Raw genomic sequence first — 19,933 nt, 5'->3', positions numbered from 1 at the left:
AATGCAGGGGGCATGGGTTTGATCCCTGGTCAGGGACCTAGATCCTGCATACCGCCACTCAAAGATCCTGCATGCCACAACTAAAAGATCCCACATACCGCAACGAAGAACCTGCATGCTGCAACTAAGACCCAGCACAGCCAAATAAATAAATATTTTTTAAAAAAGAAAGAAAGAACATCATTAAAGAAGTGAGAAGTATGAGAAGAAGCATCAGTAAAGGCACAGCAGAAATCTAGAAGCCAAACCAAGTCAGTAAAAATACTGGGGAAAGGAGATGAACCTGATAGGGACATGCAGGACCTTAGAGTAGGGAAGGTAGAAGCAGAGAAGCCAATTAGTGACAGAACACACGGCAAAGACTGAAATCCAAGGAATTTCAATACATTCATTTTAGTTTTGAACATTTACTGATTTTAAAAATAATATAAAAATCACCCATTATTTCACTATTCAGACAAACTCTATTAGCATTTTGGTGAATTTCCTTCCAATACTGGTTCTCAACATAGTTTTCTTCCATATTTTTTCTCTACAAAAAGTTTACAAATATTCTTTCCATCTACATTTCTTCCACCAATTTGAGACCATATTACATGTACATTCTATATCCTACATTTTTTTACTTAACATTATATCTGATCATTTCCTATATTAAAAGCATAATTCCCTGGGTGCATAGCATTAAAAAATGTTATGAGATCAATTTTAAAATATCATGGAAAAAAACCTTAAATGCTTCTAATTCTTTCCTATAATCTCACCCATCCCATCAAATGATTTCATATTTTAGTGTTTCTTTTTGACTTCAAACTTTACGGACATCATCACTTTTAGATAACTGAGGTGATAGGATAGATAGTTCTTTTTTAAATTTTTTTTCTTATTTAGCAGATACCAGCTTATTTGACAGTGCATGATCCAAATCATCTGATACTCCACAGCCAGTAAGATTTCCTGCTTCCCTATTACAAAACATTGGATACCTTGAAAACAGTTAATTCAAGGTGCTTGTTACTTTTCTCGTACGTCTGGAATTAAACAGGTTTCTCCGTGTAGCACACGTTTCACATTCACCAAAGGCTTTGGGGACGGGGGAAATGGGGCTTGTAACTGCCCCCCTGAACCACAGGCATTTAATGTTAAAGGATAAAGCACAGTAGAGTCACCCCGCAGACATTCCTGTGTGTTTAGATTGCTGAACTTGAGCATACCATCACTGACCCAAGTGGGATTCATCATAACAATGTAAAAGACCCTGATTTCCTTGACAAAAAGAAATGCAGTATGAATATAAAGACTCATCACCACCACCACCCCCATCCTTTTCTGAAAATAATACATAAGAGAACAGTTATTGTACATGGTTAGTATCACCCAAGGTTCACAAATGGAAAAAAATAGGTAAAAAATCATCAGTCATAAATTCTCACTATGAAATCACAACAGAATCTGATATATTCAGAGAATCTGTGAGCGGGAGAGAGCCTCAGAAATCGTGTTATGTATCCCTTCACTGGACAGATGAGGTCACTGAGGCCCAGGAAGGTCAAGTGTGGGACTCTGGGGTCTAACCGCAGGGGGAGAAGGCAGGCCTCCTGAAGCCTAGCTCAGGGTGCCCTCCACTTCCTTCCTCTTTTAAAGACTCTCAAAGGTAACGTGAAATACACCACACGATAAACCACACATGCTGATGCAAGTCAACGATTTGGTCTGGCAATGGCGTTCCTTTGGCCATCGGGCAGGCATGTAACCCACCTCGGGGCGGGAATTCTTCACACGAGATTGTTCAGCGTTCTGATGGAAGCCGTGTGCAGGTTACACACGACTTCTCGGATTCGGGAAGGCTCTTCTTGGCTCTTAGCCGGTGGTGGGCAGGCGGTCGGCTGCTCAGCGGAATCTCGGATTCGAAGCGGAGCTGTCGGGTGTGTTCTGGCTTCGAGCAGCACAGCGACACCTATAGGCAGTAGGATTTATGGCGCACGTAGGATCCACCTTTCTTCAACCGGTCTTTCCCAGAAGGGGAAAGCCTTTTGGGTTAATCGTTTCTTCAACAGAATGGTGAACGTCCACCAGTCTGAAGTCCACTCTCAGGCGTCCCTACTATATTGCATAAGCCATAATCATTGGGAGGAAAGGCGTCAACAGGCGCGGTTCCTCGGAAAGCCGTCCGCTCTGGTGTTGGTCACAGGAAACTCACCCTGCCAGAAGTTGGTATAATGTTGGCTTTTCGGCTGCAGTTTGTTGCCTCAGGGGAAAAGTCTATTTTACAGGCCTCGTCGACAGCTGTATTCTCACTCAGCTTCCATGGGCAACCACTTCCCCATCCACGTGCAGTAGGAGACGTGATGATCTGGCCCGTGTAGAACAGTAGAGTTGGGCCCTTCTGGGTGTCTCCAGTTAGTGCCTTTAACAGGTAACCACTAGGGAGCAGCTGCAACTGCCTGTTGGATATTAGACTTCACTTGCTCACTCAACATTTCTTCAAAGACAAAGGAGTCACCGAACTTCTCAGCCTCTGTCAGCTAGCCAGCTGAGTTCACAAATTCTCAAATTCAGCATTACTGACTTCATAGGCATCCATGTAAAAGACATCAATAGCAACTCTCCTCGCAAGTGCTTCCCCATCCTACTTTATCTGAGGATCATTGGTGCCCACTGTAAATACTCCGGCAGGGATGGGGATCACCTTGGAGCGTAGGAACGGCGGCTCTCTGGGGACCGAGCCCCGGACATTGGCCTCCCGGTGCGCTGCCGCCGAGCTGCCATGGGCCCCGGGCCGCTGGGGAGTGCCAGAACCCCAGGAGCCTGCGAGGGAAGCCGCGCCCGAAGCCTCTCCCCGGCCCCTTCGCCCCCCTCCCCCACGCGCTGCCCGGCCCAAGAGCAGCGGCAGAAGGACGAGCTAGATACAGTTTTAAATATTGTTTTTCTTTCACGTTATTTTACAAACATGGTTTCACGTTTCTCCATGTTCTGGTAGCTGCAAGCTGTTTTGTAATCTTAGTATGTAGTATAGTATTTAATAATTTAAGCACTCATTAGTGGATTGTTTGCAGCCCTTTTAAGTCCCAATGACGTAAGTATTTTAGTACACATAGATATTTTTTTTGTTTTGTTCTATTTCCGGGTTTTAAATTCCTAGATGAGAGACTGGGTCAAAGCAAACTAGCTGGCTCTTGCTAAGTGTGACCTAAGTGTGCCTCTCGAAGGATTATGGCAGTTTACCTGGCCACTAGCCAGGTGTGAATGTATCTGTTGTTACCCAAAGCTTGGACCAGCGCTGGGTATTTAATTTTTACTCTGTTTAATGGCTGTTAATTGGAACCATACTATGCTTACAGTCTTTAATTTGCATTTCCCTAATTACTAAGGAATTGAGTCTTTTTTAAAATACACATGTTTATTGTTTGTTTTTCCTCTTAGGTGCCTACTCAATTCAAAGCAACAGACATATTTTGAGTGCCCACTCTGTGCCAAGAGCTGTGTGCATCCCTCAGAGGGGGAGTGACCTAACAAAAACGACCCTTTGAGATAGGGTGTGGGAGCCAGGATAGTATAGGAAATATATGGTTAACTGTACTCCCTCGGTAGAAGCACAATCCTGGAAGGCTGTTTGGGCAAAGTCCTGTGGGTGGAAGACAAAGAAGAGAAGGGTTGTCCCTGTCTGAAAAAGATTAGGCTTTTGCAGGGTAAGTGACTTCAGAGCTAGGGCGGAACAATAAGATTTGTCCAGGTGAGAAAATGATGTGTGGGGAGAGGGAACAATACGGAGAGAGGTAAAGGAGCTGAAAAGTCTGAAAATATGGTGCTGTGTTATGGGGTTGCAACTCTTCCATTATAGCTAAAATGTGGAACGCTGCGGCTGAAGGATGGTGGGACATTGGCTATAAAGAAAGAGTTAGGGCTAACCTCAGGAATCTGACTTTGTCCTGAAGATTTTTTTGTTCTTAAAGAAGAATGACATGATCTAATGTATGTTTTAGAAAGACCTTTCTGGTAGCTAATGAGAGGTAGACATATTCCTTGCATTTATGGAGCTCAAGGACTAGTAGGGGAAACAAGTATTAATCAAGAAATCATAATTATAAACTCTCATTGAACGAAAGAAATGCCATGCTATGAGAGCAATTTATATATAACAGGAGTAGCAGACCAAGTCCAAATGTCAGGGAAGGTTTCCCCTAGGAAATAATTTCTGGAGGTTTTTCTTCTTCTTCCCTTCTTACACACACCCCTCCCTCAAGCCTCACCATTAAACTTCACAGGGAAAGGCAATGTAAAATATCTTTATTTGAGAGAAACCCAGGACTGTGTATACATACCCATATGCATTTGTAAACCTCCCCAAATGATTCACCCTGACATTTCCATGTGTCTAGTCCATAATATCCTTTCATTGATATTATCTGACTTGTATACTGACCCCAACCTTGTGAGGTAGGCAGGCAAGTATGACTATCTACATTTTATTGAAGAATCTGAGTCTCAGAGAAGTTAGGTAATTTGCCTAAAATCGCATAACTAATGGTAGAGCTGACATTTGAATCCAGGTCTTGTAACACCTAGGTGGAATTATTTTTTTTTAAGCTGTTTTGTTTTGTTTTTCTTTTTTCAATTATTAAAGATCCCAACAGGTGGCCACACCTATGTTTTTAATTTTTTAAATTTAATTTAATTTTTTTGGCTGTACTGTGCAGCATGCAGGATCTTATTTCCCCAGCCAGGGATCAAACCTGTGCCCCTTGCATTACGAGCACAGAGTCTTAACCACTGGATTGCCAGGGAAGTCCCTAGCTGGTATTATTCTTGCAATGTTCATTCTTTCATTTGTTCATTGATCCATCAAACATGTGCTGATCACCTTCTGAGTGTCAGGCTATGTGTGAAGCAATCGAGAGCCAGTAAGTTTTTAAGCAGGAAAGCAGCTTGATCCAATTTACGTTTGAGAACCCTCTTTTGGCTGAGAGGACAGAAAGTGGTGGTTTTCAAAGAATGGTCCGAGACCACATACTGGGTCAGAGGCTCTGGGGTTGGGGCTCAGGAATGCTATGATCAGCCAGGTTTGGGTGTTCTTTTTTGATTCTAATGCAATAGAAAGCACTATATTAGAGAAGGTGGTGATGCAACCAGTTATTGTGACTAAGGTAGTGGCTGTAGTAACCCGGTGAGAAGTGATGAGGAACAGAGACAAAGGGATGCACTTGAGAGTCATTTAGATAGCATGGGCAGGACTTCTCACTCCACCCTCAGCTCAGACAGTAGCTGAGAAGTGGAGCTGGAATTCCTACCTGGGTCCTCTGGCTACAGAGCCTGTGGGCTTTACTGCACAGAGCCATTTATAGCAGCTTTGTGGTTTTAAATATTTTACATTTAATTATCTTAGCATTTGTTTTGCAAATCTCCATCTTATCTCAAACTGCCTTCAAGCCTTGTATTTCTCCCTCACTCTCATAAAGACTAGGAGAGAAATAAATAAGGCCTTAAAAGTTTTAAAATATTTATTTGCTTGGGGCTGGGTATACAGGCAAGGAAAAAGTAGATTTGATTAGATAAGCACAGACTAGGGGTGAACGCAGGACACTGGGAGATGCACTGCATCTCCTCTTCTATAAATCGCAGGAGGTCTCCAGGAAACCTGAAGACAATAATCCCAGAAGCCCAGAGGGTGACCCCATTCCCTCCCCAGGGTTATTACTGGGTGTCAGGCTGGAGCAGTTCAGGAATTCAGGAAACTGTAAAGAAACCACAACAGCCTCAACAAACATCAACTACCTCCACAATAAAACTCATTATAATTCATCTCCCTCCCACCCACAACTACAGACCTGAGGGAGGCAGGTGGGACTACGGGAGGGGCTCTTTGCTGCTCCTTCCCCAGCCTGACCCAGCCTCATCCCAGGCCTGGTTTTCCCAGCGTCTCGGGGAGGTGGGAAACTGACACCCCCTATGTCTGGCACCAGAGACTGAGGACACCTCCATTCTCTGTTCACTGCCAGGTAGGTCAGGATTAAAGCAAACTGAAGCCAAAGTTATAGTCGGCAGTGCCAGGGGAAGCCTGGCCTGTCTCGGTAACTAGCAAGGCCACAATGGCTAAGCCAAACAGGTGGGAGTGGAAGTGTTGCCGGGAGAAAAAGATGGGAAGGTGGGCGTGGCGAAGGCCAACTGTAGTGCGAGGCTTCTGGGGGGAGCCTCATCCATTGAATGACCAATCAGAGAGCGGGCTGCGGCCCAGGGGTGGGACAGGGGCGTATCTTGGTCGAGATTGGCCGGGCGCAGGGAGGGGGCCGCGAGCCTCCGAGGCCTGCTGCTTGGCAATTCCGCGTTATATACCGCAGTGGCGGCGGTGGTGGAAGCCGGCTGGACTGCAGCGCACGTGCCTGGATCTGACGCTCTTCGGCTTGCCGCGTAGTACCTTGGGTTCTGGGTCTGGTCAGTCCTGCCCCAAGGTTCGCTCCATCCTCGGTCCCCTAACTCTCGTCCGGCTCCCTAAGCTCCCGACCTCAGCATCTGCAGAACGAAATGGTCACAGCCATGAATGTCTCAGATGAAGTAGAGCAGATGTTCCAGCCCTACAACTTCGAGCTGTTCCAGGACATAAGGCCCGTTTTGGAGGAGTACTGGTGAGACCTGGAGAAGGGGAAGAGCCGTGTCAGGGGCCCAACTCTGATGATTGCTATTTGGGGGGATTGGCGGAAGAGGGGGAGGGCGATACACAGAATACCCACAGTGATTTTGCTAAAGAGCAAAGGTATCGGGCTCCCCAGTACTGGCTTCACGTACCCGTTGTCCAAGGTGCAGGTAGTGTGGCACCTCAGAGAGGTTAGGTCTGGAAGAAAGGAAGGCAGAAATAAGAGGATGGGGTGAGGAATGTGGGAGGAGACAGAAACCAAGAGGAAAGAGTGTAGTGAGAACTGGTCTCTGAAGAATGGAGTTGATCTGAACTCCTACTCGCACCCACCTTATAGATGACTCTCCATCCTTTGTGGCCGCATGTGTGCGCATGCGTGCATAGTGCTGGTACCCGGGGACAGCCTTCCCTTCACAGTTATCATCTTGTTCCTCAAATGCTCCATCATCCCTGCTGTGGAGAAGGAGACAAAATCTAGATACTCTTCCAAAATTTCCTCGGGCTTTGCCCAAGAGCTCCTCAGAGGTGTTTGTGGGTTGACTTTGTGCTCCAATTTGTCATGACCCAACCAGGCAGAAGCTGTTGCCACATTCTTCTTACACCACAGTCCTGGGTTGCTTCTAGGCATGGGTCAGCAGCTGTCACCTGCTCCCAACCCCATTGAGAGAGCAGTAATCAAAGAAACCTTGGACATAGCCCCTGCCCTGTGCTAGGTACTTTGTATATATTAACACTGTCAGGAAAGGAGTGGTATTCCCCTCTTACAAAATAAGGGGAATACTAATGCTCAGAAAACTAAGTAGTTTTTCCAGTGTCACACAGCTAGTAAATGGCAGAAGTAGGACTCCAACCCAGAGCACTCACCTGGGGATATGAGTGGGCATTCCTCTAACCAGCACCTACCCATAAGCCCATCCCCTCTCCCTTCTGCCTGCCAGGGCAACCTCATTCACCATAGCTCTGATCTACCTGCTGCTCATCTTTGTGGGGCAGAACTACATGAGGGCACGGAAGGGCTTCAACCTGCAGGGACCTCTCATCCTTTGGTCATTCTGCCTTGCAATCTTCAGGTAAGACCCCCCCCCCACAACCCATCTTATAGACCCTAGACCCACATTCTATCCCTAAAAACTTTCTAGAAACCTCAATTGTATCAACTCCCCAAGTTTTGCCCCCTAACTCTCTTCCTATCCCATTCTCTCAGCTCTAACTCTCTCCTCAGGTTCCACCCTCCTCCCATATTCCCGTTTTCCTTCTCCAGTCCCCGAACTAGCTGTCTCTGCTCTCTCTCACAAGTCCTCTTGTGCTCATGGAGTCTTGGTACTTCCAACATTTTCCCCAGCCTCTAATACTCTCTGCATCTAATACCCTATCCCAAGACCTCCCAATAACTTCCCCAGCCCCTTCTTCCCATATTCCGCCCCCCCAAACTCCTTCGATCACCCCCCATCCTGCCACCCATCTCCTCCCATCCCATGAGCCCTATTCCCTAATTCAACTTTCAGTCCCAACCTCCAGCACTCCCTGGTCCTTCTCTAGCCTTCATGTCTTCTAGATTACTGGTTGGCTCTACCAGGTTGGCCACAGGATCTCAGAAGCTGTGACCCATCCCCTGTGGAGCGGGGGGAGGTGGTGGAATTTGACCAGGTGAAGCGTGGATTGGTGCCTGGGAATGACCCTTATACCCTTTTCCTCTGTCCCATTTCAGTATCCTTGGGGCAGTGAGGACATGGGGCTATACGGGAACTGTGCTACTTAGGGGAGCCTAAAGAAAACTGTATGCTTCTTCATCTTCACCGATAATCCCATAATCAAATTCTGATCCTGCCACTTTGTTCTCAGCAAGATCATTGAACTTGGTGAGTGGCAAGGCTTCGTCTCTCTGGTGTCCAGTCAACTGCACCCCTCCTCAGGGCCCCCCCGCCTTACCCATCACATGGAAAGTCCCTTCCCCACCCCTGGGTCCTAACAACACCTCTCACCCAAGCCCCTCCTTAGATTCTCTGCCACAAAAACCCCTCTCCCTGCCCTGACAATTCCCCATATGCCCCCACGTCCAGTGCGGAGGGTGGTCCCAACACTGGGTGGTATGCCAGCTATGACTCCCCATCTCCCAGGAGACACAGCCTTCATCATCCTGTATAAATGGCCACTCATCTTTGTGCACTGGTACCACCACAGCACAGAGCTAGTGTACAAGAGCTTTGGATACAAGAACAAGGTGGCTGCAGGCGGCTGGTTCATGACCATGAACTACGGTGTACGTGCCATCATGTACACCTACTATACTCTGAAGGCTGCCAAAGTAAAGCCCCCCAGGTGGTTTCCCATGCTCGTCACCAGCCTGCAAATCCTGCAGATGTTTATGGGAGCTACTGTCGGTATCCTGACTTACATCTGGAGACAGGAACAGGGATGCCATACAACAAAGGAACACCTCTTCTGGTCCTTCATCTTGTATACAACCTATTTCCACCAAAACTATGTAATTACCAAGGTCAAGGCCAAGACCAAGAGCCAGTGAAGGGTTGGAGAAAAGAAGGAGCCCTGAGCTCTCTCCTCCCCAGGGCACTGAAGGGCTGAGCTTAGGTTTGGGAAAATAATTAGGATGCCTTTTCTGCATGGTTTCCCCACGGGATGTGTACCCCAAGGTGGCAGGAGGTTATGACAGTCAAGAAGTGTCACCCCTGGGGTGGGGGTGTGATCTAGTACTTTGCTGTTTCTGTTTTTAATGTGAAGGCCAAACAGTCCCTGGGATGGAGTGGGACTGAAGAGGCTCCCCAGAGCTGAGTGATCTATATTTCCAGAAATCTTTCTTCTTCTTGCTCTATTTTTTAAATTAAAGATTTCAACAAGGTTTTTGGGGTTTGGGGATTTTGAGGATGAAGGGGACTGCTGTGATGGAGGAGGGCTGCTGGCAGTGGGTGAGAAGCTTAAGAGGGTGTGGTGTGTGGAAGGATGAGTCACACACAGACACTCAATAAGAATACTAGGCCTGGTAGGCACTTAATAAATGTCTGTTACAGACCAGAAGTTTATTGCTGTTAGAGGCCCAAGCCCCTCATAGGAACAGTGAGAAACAGCTGCAGAAAGGTGGAGTAACTTTTTCTAAAGTCATAGGCTTCCTAAGCTGCAGAATTGACATCTTTAAGTAAGCATTCGAGATCAGACCTTCCAGTTATCCTCCATGAGACCACGAGGTGGCGCTGCAGTACCAGCTTTGTCCAAGCCATACACACCTACACACGCACGCACGCATGCGTGCGCCGCTCAGCTCCAGGAATCCCCAGGCTTCCCCGTCTTGGTGATGGTGGCCTGGGGAGGACTGAAGCCCTAGAAGCCTGGACCCCTATCTGTTTCCTGTACACCCAGCTCTCCTTTAGACATGGGGAAGGATAAGGGGAGAAGGCTCAACCGCAACTCTGAATCATCAGGCCTTTGACAGTCCGCGCACGTTTATTTCATTTATCTTTGAAAACCGGGGAAGGGGAGTCTGGAGAAGGCGGGGTGGACCAAGGGTGAGTTGGCCCCCCGGGGAACTGGTCCCTGTTCCTGGCCTCAGTTCCAGGGGCGCGGACTAAGGGCCCAGTCCACCCCTCAGGCCTGGGAGGGGGAAGGCTCTCTCCTGAGCCGGCCGCCTCCCCAAGCCCGACTGCCCCAGCACCCCTCTCAGACCCCGGGGCGGGGGCAAGCCAGGCAAGACGACCCCAGTCCGTAGAGGCCGTAAATTATCGCCCCCGCCCTCAGGGATGATCGACGGGCGGGGCCATTCACACAGGCCGTTCCACTGCGTACTGGCACGGACTGAGGTTGGCGGCCGGGGGCGGCCCGGGCACGGCGGGGTAGCTGAAAGTGGCGTGCTGTTTGGCCTTGAGCCTCAGGCTGGCCAGACTCGAGTTACACGGGTCCCGATATACGTAGGGGGAGGAGGCGGCTGCTGCTGCGGCTGCGGCGGCCGAGGCGTAAGGGCAGGATACTGCCCCGGAGGACACTGCGGCCGGAGCCAGCCCGGGGGGCCCCCCACCTAGGCCCTGCAGGGCCCCGGGCCCTGGCACAGTGCCCGGGGCAGTCGCGGCCGAGGGGACCATGGAGGCGGCGATGGAGCTGGGTGGCGAGAAGACAGGCTGTGAAGCCAGAGGCCCCACGTTGACCGAGTTGAAGGCGAACGGGAAGGTCTTGGCTGAGAGCGGCGGGCCCAGCGCCTTGGGTGGCCAATTGCCGTACGAGTAGCCGGGGTACACCTCCTCGTAGGGCGGCACCAGCCCCCCTAGCGGCGCCGCGAAGCCGCCCTTGCACAGCTCCGCCTGCTGACTGCGCTCGCGCTTTCGCCACTTGGCGCGCCGGTTCTTGAACCACACCTGTGGGCGTGGGAGAAAGGCTGTCAGGGCCCGGCCCTCGCAGTTGTTTGGTGGGTGGGTCGCCCAGGCAGGGGACCAAGCGGGGTCCGGGGCCGGGCGGAGCATAAGCGAGAGGAGGTGGTGGAGCATAACCACCCAGAAACGGGAATGGGGTGGTAGAGCAGCCGGTCGGGGTGAGGGAAGAGCTCACGGAGTCAGCGGGCTGAGAAAGAAACAGTCTGCCGCAGAACTGAGTCGGGGGCGACAGGGCTGCGGGGGTGGGCAGCAGGATCGGGTCTAGGAGAGGTGAAGAGGGGAACCAGAGACAGTGCCAGGGGAGAGGGAGCGCGCCGTCTGGAGTGAAAGGATGCAGGAAGAGCAGAGATTGGAGGCTGGCGGAAAGAAGGCCGTGCGGGCAGGGGCCGGGGCCGGGGGACGTCGGGTGTTGGGTCCGAGGATGGGGCAGGCAGGGCAGAACTACAGGATGCTGGTTCCGAAGCTACTTGCGGAGCGGCCCGCGAGAGGGAGGCCCGGGATGGAGTGAGGGTGGCGGCTCTGGGGGTGGGGGGCGGCGTACCCGCACGCGGGCCTCGGTGAGGTTGGTCCACACGGCGATCTCTTCCCGCGTACTCATGTCGGGGTAGCGGTTCCTCTGGAAGGTCGCCTCCAGCTCCTGCAGCTGCTGGCTGGTGAAGTGCGTGCGCTGCCGCCTCTGCTTCTTCTTCAGCGAGCTGTCTTCGGGGGAGCCGCCGGGCAACGAAACCGAGGCCTTCTCCGAGTCTGGGAGCCGGGGTGGGGTCGGTCACAGCGCGTTCTTGCCTGTGCGGATTCCCGGGCTCGGGGACTTCCTCGGCGGGGCCCCTCACTCCCACCTGGGCTTGCACTCCCGGGTCCCACCCTCGTTAGGGATGGAGCTGTTATTTCCCCCACCCCCCAGAAGGTGGCGCGCTCACCGCTGTGCTCTTGGCCCTTGCAGCCGTGTTCCGGGATTGGGGGGTGGGGGGTGCCCGCATCTGACAGCGAGAGGGCGGGGCTCCGGGCCTCTGCCTCGCTGAGCAGGCCGAACTCCATGGGGGGAGGACTCTGGAGGGAAGCGAAGACACAGACCTGGTTAATGGGTAGAAAATCTCCGGGTTATCCGGTTCCCAGTAGTGTTTCCCCACTAGTTCTCTGCCCCTTTTCTCTGCCACCGACATAAAGCTACCCCTGTGTAGGGTGCCCTAGGATAGAATGGTGAAACAGCAGCCTAAGGCGGGGAGAGGTGTATACTCAAGAGATTTTATACACAGTTATACACACTAGACTTTGATTTCTTCAGTGTTGGGCACCTAGAACCCTGCCTGGTGCACTGTTGGTGTTCAACAGATATTTATTGAATTAATGAAAACCACACTGTTGCACACCACATACCATACACCACATACTCAAAAATTAAATTCCCTCTCACACGAGTGCCCAATATCCCCTTAAACTCAAACATGCCTCTCAGCCAGTCACACCTGAGACGCAGTCTGAACCTGTGTTATTCACTCTCCAGTGGGACAGATTTGATTTTGAACCAGGCCTTATATGTCTCCCATAAGGAGAATCACTGCTATCATTTATGAGTACTTACTATGTGTCTTCACCTCATTATCTCTCCCCTCACAAGAATGCATCAATATTAGGTATGATCACCCTTTTTCAGGTGAGGAAACTGAGACTTGAAGTAATGATTAAGGTTAAAGAGCTTGTAAGCAGTGGAGCTGGGATCTGAACCAGGTCTGGGAGATTCCTAAACTGCTTCTCTTGGTTTGCTTTTTCAGACTGTGTTCTTTGGGGCCCTCCTCACAAACCCCCTCAGGGACTGGAACTTAGGGCTAACCTCAGGGACAGAGATCTAGCCTGATCTTACTCGGGTCTACTTCAACTAGGGCAGCCCTGCTTTTGTCTGTTTTGTTTATGCTTTCTGGAGAGATTTCATTTGAAGAAAGTCTTCCATGATCAAAAACAATTTTGAAAATCACTCTCTGCTTCTATACCTGCCCAGACACACACTGCACCCTACCAGTCACCACTGTCACGCACAGCTTCTTGCTGGCCCACCCCAGGCTGTGGATGTGGGCTTCTTAAAACCCCCTTCCTACCCTTACTCCCTATGCCAAACCTTACCTGACATTGCCCAGGAGCCTGCCTGGGTCCCCCTCCAAGTCTCCCCTGCAGGGTCCCCTTTCCTTCTGGCTCTCCCAGGCCCCCTCTGGTGGGGGGAAGGGAAAAGGGCACTAGTGGGGCTCAAGACTCCAGATGCCTCTTGGTCAGAGGAGAACCAAAGGAGGCTGGGGACAGAGAAACAGGGATGAAAAGCTGGGTAGGAGGGGTCCATCTGCCTCCCCATTAACAGGGACTTAATGCAGGCTGTGCAAGGTGGCATTAATGTGGAGGATTAGCCTAGATTGAGACGTGTGTCACTTGGCTGCTCTGAATTTATTAGGAGCCTTTCTCAGGGAGGCGCAGATGGGCAGCGGCCTGTATTTGCACATGGTAATGCCCCCTTCAACAAGCTCAGAGATGACAGCTGTCCCCCCACCTCTCCACCTCTCAAGCTAGATTGGGGATGGGTCAGAGGTCAAGGCAGGAGGTTGAGAAACAGTCCCTGTTCTTTCCACAGGCAGAGAGGACTAGACCTTGGACCCTCTCCTAGGGTTGGAGAAGCAGGGCTGAATGGAACCCCGGGAAGGAAGGAGAGAAGTCAGGCCAGGGGTGGGGCTGCTCTGCTTCCCTCCCCTTCCAGATATGAGGACTGGAGCCAGAGGCTTAGGGCTGGCCCAATGATGCTCCAATAGAAGGGAGAGGCCATTGGGAGGGACCTGGAGCAGCCTTGACTAGTAGCTCTTCCCAAGTAGCTGGGGAGGCTTAGAACTGAGAGCTGGAAAAAGGGGTGCTCTGAAGTCTCTTCATACCTAAGATGCCCTCAAAATTGCAAACCATGCCTCTGACCTCTCCAGAGGCCCACAGGAGCAAGGCAGAGCTGGGAAAATAGGGACAGTTGGGTTTCCCTGTAGGGAAAGCTGAATCCCACCATTGCCGTTCATCCTTCCAGTCTGCTTTGCCTCCAGACTTCCCATTTTCCAAACTCCCGTTCCCCCAGCATTCCATACCTGTGTCTTGGTTTCACCCTTTATTTCAGCAGAGGGAGGCAGGGTGAGGAGAGATAAGGGCCAGAATAAAAGACGAGGCTGAGAAAGCAGAGTTCAGGCTGTGTGTTCCCAGAGACAGACAGACACACATGCAGACACACACGGGCCCCCACTCAGACAAAATAAGCACCAGGACTCGGAGCTAGAGGCCTACAAACACACACTCTCCCACACGCGCTCCCACATTCAGGCAGACGGACACACCGTCACACAGTCTCCTCTCTCTGTGACAGGGACAGCTGCCTCGGCTGTTTTGGAGCTAGCCATTATCCTCCCCCTTCCCCTTCCTGGCCTCTTTGAACCGCAGCTCTCAGTCCCAGGAACTAAGGACTCTGTGGGGGAGGAGGAAGCCAAAGGAGCCACGGGAGGGAGTGGTCTACACTCAGTGGCTGCTGGAGAGAGACTGTTTGGCTGAGTGGGGAGAAGGTATGAGAATGCTGGAAAAAGAGGATTGGGTAGCAGTGGGGGGCAGAAACTGACGAGGCCCCTCCTGGGAAAGTAATCTGGTATACCCCAAAGAAACTAGGATTGGAGTCAAAAGATCTGGGTTCACGTCCTGGCTCCCCAACTTACTAGCTGTGTGTCCTTGGCAAATTACCTATCTAGGCATATTTTTTCATCTGTAAAAGTGAGATTATGATCCCTTCCCTATCTACCTTCAGTATTGTTACAAGGTTAAAATAAAACATAACATTTAAAAATGGGTAGGGGGCTTCCCTGGTGGTGCAGTGGTTAAGAATCCACCTGCCAATGCAGGGGACACGGGTTCGAGCCCTAGTCCGGGAAGATCCCACGTGCCGGGGAGCAATTAAGCCCGTGCGCCACAACTACGGAGGCCATGTGCCACAACTACTGAAGCCTGTGCGCCTCGAGCCCGTGCTCCGCAACAAGACAAGCCACCACAATGAGAAGCCAGTGCGCCGCAGTGAAGACCCAATACAGCCATAAATAAATAAATAAATAAAGTTATTTTAAAAAATGGGTAGGGGTCAAACTCTATCCAAGTTGTTGTTCTTGTTGTTGTTTTCCCCCTCATTCATTGAAATGTTGTTTGTTTGGCACCTTCTGTGAGCTGGGCGTTGAGTAAGGCACTCAGGATAGAGTGGTAAATAAGATCTCATTCTTGTCTCTGCCATTGCTTGAGTGGTTCACCTCCCTAGATCCTGTGTCTCCCAGTGAAGAGTTGCTCTGAATACAGGGAAGCATGCTGCACTTTAGAGAGGATGCAAGTGTGTGTTGTGAGCACTCTGTCCTAAACATAAAGGAGGGTCCAGGCAATAAGGAAACAGCCAAATGGGCAGAGTAGCCCAAGCTGGGAGCCACTTTGGGCACCAGTGACTGGTGGTAGAGGAAAGAATAAAGGCTTCAGGCTCTTGGCTGGGTTAGTCATAGCAGAAAGAGGGGGTGTGGCTGAGAAGGGCCCTGCCTGTGGAGCTGAAAAAGCAGGAACACTAATAGCAGGCAGGCAGCAGAGAGAGCGGGTGGGGGCAGAGGCCTCTAGCAGACTCGTGTCCGGTGGGCTAGTCAGGCAGAGGCTGGGGGCGCCAAGCTGTTGTCTGAGCTGGAGACAGGCTGGCTGAGGATTAAGCTCCCCCAAACTGCTGGAGGTCGGGAAGCTGGGGAGTTGGGACTGCGGCCAGGGACTTCGCCTCACTCAGTGGACAGGGACAGGCAGTAGGTCTGGAAGCCACACGTTTGGTTGATGCTGGTAGGAAATACCAGAAAGGGCCAAAGAGAGTCAAGAGATAACAGTGGTGCTGAGTCCAGCTCTTGGGGGGGCCTCCTGCCCCACCCCAGCCTTTGCAACACACCCTGCAGGGGGTGCATGGCCCAGGCCCCACTGGTGTCAGGGTGGCAATCCCAGCCCTAGGGAGAATAGAAGGCCTGCAGGTGACCTCTGACTCTGAAGTACAGCATGGAATTACAGGAAGCTGTCATGGACTGCAGCAAGAACAAAATATCCAAGATAATTAAGGAGGAGATCCGAGAATGTCACAGACCAGCGAGGCCATAGTGGGGAGGCCATGGTTTCCAAGGGACACAACTCATGGCAAGAAGGCAACTGCCATGTGCGCCCACTTTTGTCCTGAAGCCAAAGGGGTAGGCCAGGGTCACAGCCAAAGAGCCCCCAAGTAGTTGCAATAATAATACCCAAGGCAGGAGGCACACCCTGGAACTGAAATGGGAGAAAACCTTTTCTTGCATGGGCTGAATGAAAAAGAAGATAAGAGGGGATGGAGTTGTGATGCTGTGGCTCAGCTCAGCAAGCAGCAAATTGGCGAACAGGTGTAAACCAGGGCCCTAAACTAGGACAGAACCATCCTATAAACCTAAAACTAAAGTGAGGCCCTTAAGTGCACACAGCCTCATGTTCATTAGGGATGCCGGGCACCCACACTGTCTGGTCTGCTGAGCTGCAGTCAGCAAATGAGGGCAAATGAAGACAGCTGTAGACAAGGCTCACAACTCACAGCCAAGAGGAAACCCTAAGACTCGGGTAGAGGCAGCAATGATTTGATGCACTTAATTTATCAAAGGGTAAATCAGGGATCAGAGAAATGGGCCTCTACACCCTTTTCCCCCTTTCCCTTCTTCTTTCCTTCAACAAGCATTAGGTGCTAAGACAGATACCCAAGAATGGTAAGGCACAGACCCTAACTTCTAGGAGCCTAGAGTCTAGGGAGGCAAACAGAGCACAGGATGGAATGGTGGTCTGCATGGGCCTGATTCTCAGATCGTGGAAGATCAGAAAGACGGTAGCGCATGTAAGGTGGTATCAAGTTTTGGGGCTCAGAGGACGTAGCACCTGGCTCATCTGGAAATTAGGGAGGCAGAGAAGGGGGCAGAGGCTTCTAAATAACAGAGCAGTAGGTTCAGAGGGTAGCAGGGAATCAGTGTGGGCAATGCGAGATCATCAGAGGCCAGGGTCTCAGTGTGGGCAATGCGAGATCATCAGAGAATAATGGTCAGGCTGAGAGGGTGTCCAACGAGGGGCAAGAGGTGGGGGTCCAGGCTTGATACAGTGTAGGCTAGAGCAACTCCAGCTTTTCCACCAACACAACCCTAAGACTAAGTAAGAGAGAAGATAGTACAGGACACTAGGGGCACAACCTGAAACAGCGGCCGCCAGTATGAAATTTCTTTGAGATCTTCAGCCTTATGTTAAAAATCAAAGCAAATTTTGCATTCCATTCCATACTTATGTTTGTTTTAATATGAAAAAAGTGTTTTCTATCCAAGAGACATCTTCAAGTGACATCACCACACCAGGAAGATGGGGTTGGCTTAGCCTGCAGTGTCATGCCACTCCCACTCCTATACTGCCCTCTCCCACCTCACCCCCCACTGAGAAGCATTGCTCCCAGCAGTGGGAGTCACTGGAGGCTTGTAGGTGAGGGAGTGACATCAAAGCAATGTCTTTGGGATCTTTATTTGGCAGTGGTGAGCAGAATGGATTGGGCAGGGGAGAGGTAAGAAAAGGGAAACTATGAGAGGTGAAAAGAAGGCCCCAGGGAAGCAGGAGGAGTGGAGAGAGTTCTGAAAGCAGCTTTCTCACCCCACTGCCTTTTCTTTTCTTTCCCTATCACTCTTATCATGAGTCCCTGTCAGTGACTAGGGACTAGACACTCTAGACACTCTAGATAGTCCCAAAGCTCAGGACCTAGTGGATCCTTCAGGTTAGCTGCCATCTCCCTCCCTCACACTCTAGGAAGCATCATTTAGAGTAAATGGAGAAGAAAAGATTTGGGTGTTGTCTTTCTCTTGTGCTCATCCCCAACTCAGCTCCAGCTTGCCTCCTCTGCCCTCCCTTCCTGGACCTGGGTCCCGGGTCCATATTCACATCCTTGAGCAGGAGGCAGGCAGGGATCAGATCAGGATATTTGGTCTGGTAGAGGATCTAAGCATTTGGGGAGCTCCCTGGAACTCTTCTTGGGGAGGGATAGTGGCTGGCATCTGAAGCCTAGGATAGGGTGTCTCATCTGTCATTGAGAATCTTCCCATGACTGGATCACGGACGCTAGCAGGCTGATCTAAGGCTTGAGACACCACCCTTCGAAATGAAGATTCTGTGCTTACAGGGGACCTACAGTTTGGGCATAATAACAGCAATAATGTTTCTTATTTCTGTGGTGCTTCTCCATTTGCAAAGGGCTTTCAAATATATGATTTCGTTTAACTCTTAAAACCACTTCGAATGGCAGGAATGACCATCCCTATTGCATCTCTAAGAAGACGAATTTGTTCACGGTTACACAGATTGAAGAGATTCTAATCCAGTTCTCCTAAGACCAGGGACTGAGCTCTTTCCACTCCTCACCCCCTCCGCTCCAGCAACCATTTGTAGCTCTGACATGCATTGATCCTTCCAAGCCCTTAAGGATTCCTTTTCTACTTCCTGCCTCTACCACCTCTCTGGAAAAGAGCTCTGGAAGTTTGCTGCCCACAGTGTGCCAAGGAACATTTTCCTATTCATCCTGTGCTTGCATCATTCCAGTTCTAAGAGGCCCCCTCATCTCTGGTTTCAGGATTTGGGGAGCAAACAAATCTGCTTATCTAGGCCTTTCCTTATTTTGTGAATTTCCATCCTATCTCACTTTCCAAAGGCCTAAACCTTCAAGTTTGCTCTCTCCAGCAGCCTCTGGCTCCCCCTTCTGCCACCATTCTCTGACCCTTCTCTAGGTCCATGAGATTCTCCCTAAGAGCCAATGACCAGGCATGCACTCAGCTAAATGGCTTTATGCAGGGGCAGGAGGTCTGCCTTTTGTTTCTAGTCATCTTTATTATAATGCCATTGCTTTTTGGCCTTTTTGGCAAAAGTAGAACTTAGGGCTACAGTCTTCAGGTAATGCCTTCCCTATTCCTTTCCTGACTCAGCCTTTCATTTCACCCATAATTTCAGTGGTTTTCAAAGACAATGGGAGCACAAGCCCCTTGAAAAGGGTATCAGAATGTGATGGGGGTAACTGGGATATGACTCTATATTTATCAAAAAGGGGAGAGGGACAAAAGAGTTTGGAAAACAATGTTCTAGCTGGTGATAAGTGAATTTAAAAGTAAGGAGTGGAGGTGGGAGTGTGGGGAGGACGTATTTTATGTCATTCATGGTTGGAGGGTAAGAAAGGTTGAAACCCACTTGTTTAGATTACTCATTGCTAAACATATTACCCTGCACTTGTCCCCATGAAACTCAGTCGCCAAATGGGCTGTTTTGCTTACTTACATAGACTGGGAGAGTTCTCTCTACTCTGTTCCCTTCAGCTTAACTGGGCTCTGGTTAAAGAGTTGGAGTCAGGATGGGCGGTCATTGTACGGGTCCAAAGAAATCAGGGCCCTCTCCCAGCTGTAGGAAAAGCAAACAGGGTAGTTGGGTAGGGCTGAGACATCCTTCCCAACCAGAGATGGAGGCCAATAAAGTCCCGTGTTGGATCCCAGTGTCTGGATTCTGTGTCTCCTTCCTACCTCCTCTCAGCCACCAGAGTGGTGTGGGGATTGGTGGGACTGAGGAAGCAAAAAGGGAAACAAGACCACAGGGTTTGCTTTGCTAAAGGGCTGCAGTTTTCTCTTTGGGCCTGGGCTCCTGCCCACTGTGGGAAAGGAGACTTTAGCCTGCTGACACCCAGGCAGAGTCTGGGGGGTACCTGGTCAGCTGTATTGGAATTAGGGGTTGACTCTGAGTTTGTGAGGGAACTGAAGCTGTCAGGGGCTTGTGCTAGGCTCTTCTTTGCCCTCTCATTGCCCTTTGTGGTTCATTCCTTCCTTTCCTGGTCTTGGTTCCCACTAGCAGTCCCACC

The 19,933-nt window shown here is 50.4% G+C and overlaps 2 protein-coding genes and 1 pseudogene across 3 annotated transcripts; 1 reads left to right on the top strand and 2 right to left on the bottom strand.

Moving 5' to 3' along the window:
* Positions 1-1,860: 1,860 nt before the first annotated feature.
* LOC307175449 (formylglycine-generating enzyme-like) lies at positions 1,861-2,970 on the bottom strand (annotated as a pseudogene). The gene is made up of 2 exons: positions 2,961-2,970; positions 1,861-2,868 (listed from the first exon to the last, which is right to left on the bottom strand). The product of its transcript is annotated as a formylglycine-generating enzyme-like (transcript).
* Positions 2,971-6,237: 3,267 nt separating this feature from the next.
* On the top strand, positions 6,238-9,153 carry ELOVL3 (ELOVL fatty acid elongase 3). Its single transcript, XM_079900275.1, is given in 6 exon segments — positions 6,238-6,620; positions 7,567-7,698; positions 8,337-8,383; positions 8,386-8,447; positions 8,451-8,487; positions 8,746-9,153. Coding segments are annotated over 6 exon segments (786 nt in total). The 5' UTR covers positions 6,238-6,519; the 3' UTR covers position 9,153.
* A 1,245-nt stretch (positions 9,154-10,398) lies between these two features.
* PITX3 (paired like homeodomain 3) lies at positions 10,399-12,048 on the bottom strand (the record flags this gene model as incomplete). The annotated part of the gene is made up of 3 exons (XM_079900039.1): positions 11,919-12,048; positions 11,543-11,745; positions 10,399-10,986 (listed from the first exon to the last, which is right to left on the bottom strand). The coding sequence occupies exons 1-3, from the start codon at positions 12,034-12,036 to the stop codon at positions 10,399-10,401; spliced, it is 909 nt and encodes a 302-aa protein (XP_079756165.1). The 5' UTR covers positions 12,037-12,048.
* Positions 12,049-19,933: the final 7,885 nt, after the last annotated feature.

This window comes from Stenella coeruleoalba (assembly GCF_951394435.1).
Source record: "Stenella coeruleoalba genome assembly, chromosome: 16".
NCBI classification, from domain to species: domain Eukaryota; kingdom Metazoa; phylum Chordata; class Mammalia; order Artiodactyla; family Delphinidae; genus Stenella; species Stenella coeruleoalba.
Note: the sequence above shows the minus strand (reverse complement) of the source record. Positions and strands in the feature narration are given on the sequence as shown.